The sequence below is a fragment of the Centrocercus urophasianus genome, unplaced genomic scaffold (genome assembly GCF_019232065.1).
Source record: "Centrocercus urophasianus isolate 14NV4802_14NV808 unplaced genomic scaffold, USGS_Curo_1.0 seq_18, whole genome shotgun sequence".
Taxonomy (NCBI): domain Eukaryota; kingdom Metazoa; phylum Chordata; class Aves; order Galliformes; family Phasianidae; genus Centrocercus; species Centrocercus urophasianus.
The window spans coordinates 23,527,157-23,535,138 of record NW_024884733.1 but is presented as its reverse complement, the minus strand read 5'-3'; the positions used below and the strand labels follow the sequence as shown (position 1 = coordinate 23,535,138).

The following is a 7,982-nucleotide window of genomic DNA, read 5'->3' as shown; positions in this document are numbered from 1 at the left end:
CCTTGTTTCCCATGGGGTCTCATTCTCCTTTCTGGCTCTGGCTTCAGCTCTTTGTCTTTCTTCAAGTGCGTGCTTTGCAGCTGTAGCTGCATCAATGTCTCTTATTTTTAAGTTGTAGGTCACGTCTTTCCATAAGCTGAAAACAGACATTTGAATGGAAAAGAGACAGCTTTATAGAAGCACGGTGCTGTGAGACTGCAGACACATTACTGTGTGTCAGTTATCACCGTTTGAGCTGATCACTGATCCAAAGGACAGAAATGCAACACGTATTAAACCACAGCTGCACTGCCTATTGCCAGAAACAGGGAGGTTGTAGCAAAGTTCTCTGGACCTCCCAGCGAGGATGTGACCAAGAGACATCTCCTCTTCCCTGTTAAAGCCCCAACCTGCTCGTGCTTCAGTTCCTCCCTCAGTGAGGGCCAAGGCAGAGTGCAGCTGTCCATGCTGTGAGCAGTTAGGAGCACCTGCTCCATCCCACTGCACACTGCTCAGCTGCACAAAGTAGAGCTGAATTGTCAGTTTAACTAAAGTTCTTACCAGCGAGACTCAAAGTCCTCTTGGTCCTCCAATTTCCTTACCTTCTTCTTAATTATAGGCATTTTCTTGGTATCTATAAAGACAGTATTCTCCTAGTGAGAGAGTAAAAAAAGAAAACAAGGACATCATTTTTTATCTGGACTTATAATTTACGTACCCTCACATTCCTGTGTACTGGTTGTGTCCAGGACTTAAATCCTGAATTCAGCATTCCTGTAATCTTTTGAGCATCTTCCCATGAGTTCCCATCTGCTAATGTTTATTTTATATCTTATACACACACAGTTTTCCCTTAAAAAAAAAAAAGGTACTTTACCCCAGTTGAGTATTTTGCATACATGACACCATTCCATTCTCCTTCAACTGAGCAGAAGGGTTTCTTGTCATTAGGAGAACTAGGAAGAAAAAAAACAACAGACATTTCCCAGTTTTATTACAGTAACTAAAAAGCCCAAATTATCAAAACTTCATCTTAGATAATTTGGAGCTGAAAACTTAAATTTCTTTCTGGATACAGCTTAGAGTACTTAAGAGCATGCCAAGCTAGAATGCAGCTTGCTTTCCTCACAAATCCTCTGGCTGTACGTGGCACACAATCATCACAGCCCAAGCTGTGTTTCAGGATTTCACAGTGTTGACTTTAAAAAGCACAGTCAGCATTTAAGTAAAAAAACCTCAAATGAACTGAAGAAAGTTGCTTGCTTACAAGATTTCAGCTGTAATTCTGTGCTTCTTTCCTCCGTAAAATGGTTTTGTGTGGAAGACAATGGAAGCATTATAGCCTGTCTTTGAGCAGCTAATACTGCATTCTCCACCAAGCTCTATCCATGGCACAGTGAGAATAGACCTGCAATATAAACATACGTGTACACATGTAGTGCCTGTAAGTGATGAATGTAAGATGTGTTACAAGACAAGAAAAATGAAAATACCAAACAGTATTTACTTGCCTTCCATAACCATTAGGAAAGGTCAAAATATAGTGTTCGTCATAATCCAGGCATGTGACACACCCTGTTAAAAAGACAAAAAGAATTAAAAACATCCAGCAAAACCTTCATAAAGCTTCTCATAACAATCTCCTGAGATGCTTCATTAAAAAGAGATACCATAAAAAGGAAGGGTGGAGGGCTTTGTTCCTCACAGAGCCTGGGAATGCCCCGCTGCCAGACAAGGCAGGGAAGATTGTGCTGTTTGCAGCAAGAATTGGGCTCTAGAAGATCTTCAGTTCCTAGGTAGACAAGTTCTAGTTTTATGAACTCAAACACCTATGTCCCATAGGATGATTTAAAATATTTTTAGTCAAAGTTCTAGTTGCAGAATGTAGATTTTCATTCTACTGTTAAATTTGCACACACTTACCTTGCCCTATGTTATGAACTCCAATTGACATTCCTAAGAATTTTGACTTGGTCCATATGTGAGCATTGAATTGAATCCTCTTGTTAAAACACTCTGCATAAAATGCTGAAACTGAAGATAAAGATATTAAGATCAGCAGCACAAGAAATTAATTAAGAAATTAAGAAATTAATACTGCTTCCAAATTCCTGTGTCAGGAAATATCTAAAAGTGCTTAAGAATATGTAGCAACAGTTTGAATTTGTTTCTCTCTGAAAGATGCTTACAGAAAAAAAACCTTTCAGCTTTGAGATTCAGAGAGAACATAAAAATCCAAGATTTAAACCAGGTTTTGACTTCACTGTTGCCCTTTCTGTTAGCAAAGTTACTGTCAACTTACTTGGAGGATGGTGAGAGACCTGCTCTGCCACAAATGTTACGCTGCTTTTGCTGACCCACGGAACTGGTCCTTCTGAAACTGGCTCCTGTGTGATAGGAGAGAGGATTCTCATCATTGACAGTGTTAACAAAACACCAGGCAGTAACAGGATGCTTCCAAGCAAAGCTGCATCCCAGTTTAAAGTAGGCTTCTAAAAACAAATTTCAGTTGGGTTTTGTATATTTGTGAGTTTGCTAATTTAACGTGGGGTAACTCATTCAGGAAACTGATGCTTTCCAAAGAACATACAGTTTGTGCTCTCTGGGTTTTAAGTGAAAAAGCATTTCGGGTGATGGCCATGATACTGAAACAATAGTTAAAAAAACATGCATAAACTTGATTAAAAAGTAATATTTAAATTCCCTTCTTTATTAGCTAATAACAGATAGGTGGCAGAGCTCATTTCATTTTTGCTTCTCAGCAAGTCTGACACATGTATCAGTAATGCAGCTCGTATGTCTCACACAGCCATGTAACACAATTCGTCTCCCGTGGCAAATCACAAGTAGTAATTTGTCAGAAGCAATGGAAGGAAAAATGCAATGCTGTCTTTATTCCAAGAAAAAGAGAGTTTAAACATTCACCTCAGAAACAAGCAAAAGACTTTGTATGATCTCATGCACTAGCAGACTGACCCAGACCTAGACATCCTTCACTGAAGCAGGCCTATTCCTTTGGAGCCAGACACAGATATGTAACTAAAGTACTGTGCAAGCTCAGAATCCAAATTTGAGAAGACTTTGTACCTTTCAAACTTCAGGAGAAGATTTTAAAACAAGAATTAAATATACTGGATAACTGTGCTGCTTTCCATGCTTTAAGTGATGGAAAAAAAAACCTCATGTTCAAAATACATAGCATTGGAGAACTGATAAAAATCCGAGCTTTAAGAGAAAAATTACTAGAAAACTGTTCAGGAAATACAGTAACATTTTCAGCAAGTCAGATAGTTCTTCCAAAAACCTGAAGGCTCTGATTTTGTTATGCACAGTATTTCAAACCTCTGCCCGAAGAAAAGGAAGAAGAGGGAGGCAGAAAAAAAAAAAAAAAATCAGTTAAGAAATTGCCACAATTGGTGAATTTTGCTCCTTGAACACAGCATACGCAGTTCCAGTCAGTAAATTGATAAAGCTTTTGGAATCAATGCATGGGTGATAAGCACCAAAAAACGTACACTAGAAAACTAACCGTATCATCTTCACCTTCAGTGCCTGGTAGCACCCAGTGGCATCGGAAGATCTCACCCAGAATGGGATTGTAAGGCTTTTTTGCAACTGACCCTTTTCTTCCCGCATGAAAAGCTGAGAGATACCATTTAACCACTTGAACCATTCTTTCTTTTGGATCCTTCTGGTCACTAATGCTTCATAGTCCAAAACAGAGAAAAGAAGAAAAGGCAACACGTCATGTAAGTAGGTATCTCAAACGTGGGGAAGTTTTTGGATGGTTAATTGCTTTACAGCTAAAGGTTTCACTAGATTACTATGACTGTTTTTCAAGTTCAGATCAGTACTTAAGCATTTTTCTTCAAAACCAGTGTTTTATATTTGACAGCCCACAGTGTAAGAACCAGTTAATGCTCCACTTCAAACGCTGAATACCTGACAAACAAGTCCGGATGCGCAAAGAAATCCGCATACATTTCCAACAGTGATCTTCTTTCCAGGATAAACGTTGGAAGAACCACCTGAGTAAAGAAAACGAGCTCTTACAGACAGATCAAAGTATTTTACATCCTGCACAAAATCATTCTACGTATCAATTGTAAATGGCTTACAAACCACCCAAGTCTTTGTGTGTCTGTGGGGAAATTTTGCTCTCAAACTCGCCACTGAATTCCCACTTAAAAAGGTCACATTCAGGAACCATCCAGCTCTTTAGTTCTACATGTAGCAGCTGAAATAAGCAAGCAACTTACTCCATGAAATCCCACTTCAGCCAAGTGTTTCACTACAGGCTAAGCCTGCTTTTACTTGATGCACTTGTCTTATTGAACGTTACCATACTTTGGGGTATCGCAGATCTTGTTCTCTTCAAACTGATCCTTGAACTGCCTGTAAATCTGGGGTAACAGGGATGCTGTATGCAGTAGCAACATTCCACCTGTCCTTCTGCCTCCTACAGCAGTTATTTTCAACAGACCTTGTCCAATCAGATTTTAGGAGTCAGATTTACTTATTCAACATTCATTTTTCCTCTCCCAGTAACAATTCCAATTAAAAATAAAATGCCATAGCATGACTAGCCATTAAGTGTACAGTTAGATTATCACTTAGTATTGAAGCAATTTATACAGAACTTGGGGCATTCCTCTCCCTCCCCACTGGCAACAGTAGGCAAGTTTACCTTTGTTAGATCCATTCCTAATCTGACTTGTGACAAGAGATGCATGATAACACTCTTATGTTCTTCCACTGATTCTCCTTCTGCATCATCATCTCTATCATCAGGAGGATCGAAGAGATCTAAAAAGACCAAATTGCTTTTTTCTCTAAACCTTCAAAGACTCTCTATATTTTACTAGTACAGTCATTAGAAAGGTCTTATTTTCCACAAATATCTTGTTGTATACATATACTGACACAGTTTACAGACAGATAACAATTAAGAGTTCCTTATGAAGTTCACACAGGCCACTTACCAGCATCGTTTGTCCCATTGGACATGGAAGAATTGAGTGACTCTGTGGTATCTGGACGTTTCAAACTACTCCCTGTGCTGCTGCGAGTCAGGACTGCAGCAGATCCTGAAGAACTAAAGAAGAAGAAGTTCTTGCAATTCACAATGAGAAAATTCAGAAATCATTATAATATAATACTATTATACATAGGCTTCAGTTTTCTAAGGAGTTTGCATGCTATTTCACAGAAAACTGTATAGCATCTCTTAAAATCTTTGGGGAAAGGCAGGCAACTCTTCGACTTGAGCAAGGCCTTTGACGTGTTCCCCTACCACATCCTTATCTCCAAATTGGAGGGATGTGGGTCTGATGGGTGGAGCACTCGATGGATAAGAAACTGGTTGAAAGGCGGCACACAGAGGGTGGTCATCAATGGCTCTGTGTCCAGGTGGAGGCTGCTAAGAAGCGGCGTCCCCCGTGGCTCTGTCTTGGGACCGGTGCTTCAACATCTTTTATCAGTGACATCGACGATGGAATCGAGTGCACCCTCAGCAATTTGCTGATGACACCAAGCTGAGCGGTGCAGTTGACAAGGTTGAAGGAAGGGATGCCATTCAGAGGGACCTGGAGAGGCTGGAAAGGTGGGCCCGGGTGAACCTGATGAGGTTCAACACAGCAAAGTGCAGAGTTTTGCACTTGGGCCGGAGGAATCCCAGGCATCCATACAGACTGGAAGGAGCGGTGCTTGAGAGCAGCCCTGCAGAGTAGGACCTGGGGGTCTGCATAGATGAAAAACTTCACATGAGCCAGCAGTGTGCCCTTGGTTCAGAAAGCAAATGGCATCCTGGGCTCCATCAGAAGAGGGGTGGCCAGCAGGGACAGGGAGGTGATTCTCCCCCTCTACTCTGCTCTTGTGAGGCCCCAACTGGAGTACTGCGTCCAAGTGTGGAGCCCCCAGTATAAAAAAAGACAGGAGCTGTTGGAGAGAGTCCAGAGGAGGGCCACTAGGATGATCAGGGGACTGGAGCACCTCCCCTATGAGGACAGGCTGAGGGAGCTGGGCTTGTTCAGCCTGGAGAAAAGAAGGCTGCAGGGTGACCTCATTACAGCCTTTCAATACCTAAAGGGAGCCTACAGAGGGGAGGGGAATCAACTCTTTGAAAGGGTTGATACGTGTAGGACGAGGCAAAATGGTTTCAAGTTGATGGAAGGAAGATTCAGGTTGGACATCAGGGGGAAATTCTTTACCCAGAGAGTGGTGAGGTGCTGGAACAGCTGCCCAGAGAGGTTGTGGATGCCCCGTCCCTGGAGGTGTTCAAGGCCAGGTTGGATGGGCCCTGGGCAGCCTGGTCTGGTATCAAATGGGGAGGTTGGCGGCCGTGCATGTGGCAGGGGGTTGGAGATTCATGATCCTTGAGGTCCCTTCCAACCCTGGCCATTCTGTGATTCTGTGAGCTTAAGGGGTTTTTGTTTTCATTTTTATTATTTTATGAAACAATAATATCATTATTATTTTGTGACAGGGATTTGGCTATTTACACAAAATATATGTATGAAATACATCCAAGTCTCAGATTAATTCTCTGAGCTGGTGGCTTCCCTATTTCAGTAACAGATTGAGTCATGTCAATGTGTATTTCAGCTAGCTGGAATGGGAAGGAAACGGCCTCCCTGACAGACAGCCATGCTGGGGGATAAGGTGTTCTTACTCTGTTTCATAAAGAGCGACTTGGCTTTTCTTTGTTTATTTTAAGTCAATCTGTCTTGTTCGATTAAACAACCACTACCAGTAGAGCCATACACGTGAGATTAAAAAAAAAACAAACCAACAAAACAACAACAAAAATAGAACCTGTATTCAGCACACACTGCATTCTTTCAGCTACTTACTCCATACATCTCTTTGGGGAAGAACTGCTCTGATAGAATTCGTCAGCATCATAGAATTCATCCTCACTGCTTGAGTAAGAAAAATCCGGCACTGTGTTTGGAGACAGGTTGACATGGCTTGGAGATGTGAGGCTGCTGCTGGGTGCTGACTGCCCACTTCCTGTGGAGTATTAAGAATTACAAACTTAATTTAAGCAGAACAATCAAACAATAAACAAAACAACAAAAAACTAAATCCACCAATTCTCTAATAAAATCAGTGAGGACTCAAGTAAACCCAGAAGCTAGGACAGCTTACAAAATTAGAAGCAATCATTAGTCAGGTTCATGTTCAGCTTAGCTGAACAGATAACAAAAGAAATGTCACTCCCCCCCAAAAAATTAAGAGCATAGAACAGTGAAGTATAAGGATATACTTTCTCCAAAGTTGTAGATTAAAGGCAAAACAGCAATACTGAAAACTTTTACAGATACACAGTGTGGTTTATATTGGAATGGACCTCCAGAAGTCACCTGGTCCAACTCCCACTTGAAGCACAAATAAGTTTAAAGTTAAAACAGTTTGTTCAAATTCACATACAGTCAGATTTTAAATATCTCCCAAGATAAAGATTTCACAGTCTTTCTGCAGAATTTGATTGCTTTCACTGTATAGTCAAAAATGAATGTTTCAGAAAAAAAGTCAGACCATCTGACAAATGTAGATTAAAAGTCAAGCAGTTAATACGCAATAAATCAATCAATAAAATCACATCTCTAGAATGAATGAGGAAAGATGAGCTCAATGGGAATGGCATCAATGGGAATGAGCAGTGAGCACTGCTCCCAGAGAGAGAGGACTATAACATTACTAACAGTTTGAGATCTTCCTTTATAACTGGCCCATGCAGTGTTACTTTAATAGCAAAGCAGACTACAGACAGCAAACGTTCCGCTTTTTTTCCTGTACATCAGTCACGTTCACAGAGCTGTACCTGTACTGTTTGGTGTTGGAGTCTGATTTCCAAGCGCTGCTACTACGGGTCCCACTGGTAAGGATGAGGGTCGCTGCTCTGACTTGCACAGCTGAGGTTCTAGGATATATTTTGAGACATTAAATACTGAAGTCACAATCAATAGTGAGAATTGTGCTTTTTCGGTGAAGGAGATTCC

General features: G+C 41.0%; 1 protein-coding gene across 4 annotated transcripts in view; it reads right to left on the bottom strand.

Annotated features, from left to right (window-relative positions):
- OSBPL9 (oxysterol binding protein like 9) overlaps positions 1-7,982 on the bottom strand; it is a 58,174-nt gene that overhangs the window by 2,586 nt on the left and 47,606 nt on the right. For 3 of the 4 annotated variants that reach the window (XM_042819523.1, XM_042819525.1, XM_042819527.1), the window contains 13 exons: positions 7,805-7,903; positions 6,831-6,990; positions 4,962-5,074; positions 4,667-4,785; positions 3,922-4,007; positions 3,509-3,683; positions 2,282-2,366; positions 1,903-2,013; positions 1,491-1,554; positions 1,247-1,387; positions 857-935; positions 541-632; positions 1-136 (listed from right to left, as the gene is read on the bottom strand). In XM_042819523.1, the coding sequence (XP_042675457.1) occupies positions 1-136; positions 541-632; positions 857-935; positions 1,247-1,387; positions 1,491-1,554; positions 1,903-2,013; positions 2,282-2,366; positions 3,509-3,683; positions 3,922-4,007; positions 4,667-4,785; positions 4,962-5,074; positions 6,831-6,990; positions 7,805-7,903 (1,460 nt within the window). The remainder of the gene's footprint in view (positions 137-540; positions 633-856; positions 936-1,246; positions 1,388-1,490; positions 1,555-1,902; positions 2,014-2,281; positions 2,367-3,508; positions 3,684-3,921; positions 4,008-4,666; positions 4,786-4,961; positions 5,075-6,830; positions 6,991-7,804; positions 7,904-7,982) is intronic. The other variant, XM_042819526.1, reaches the window with a different exon arrangement.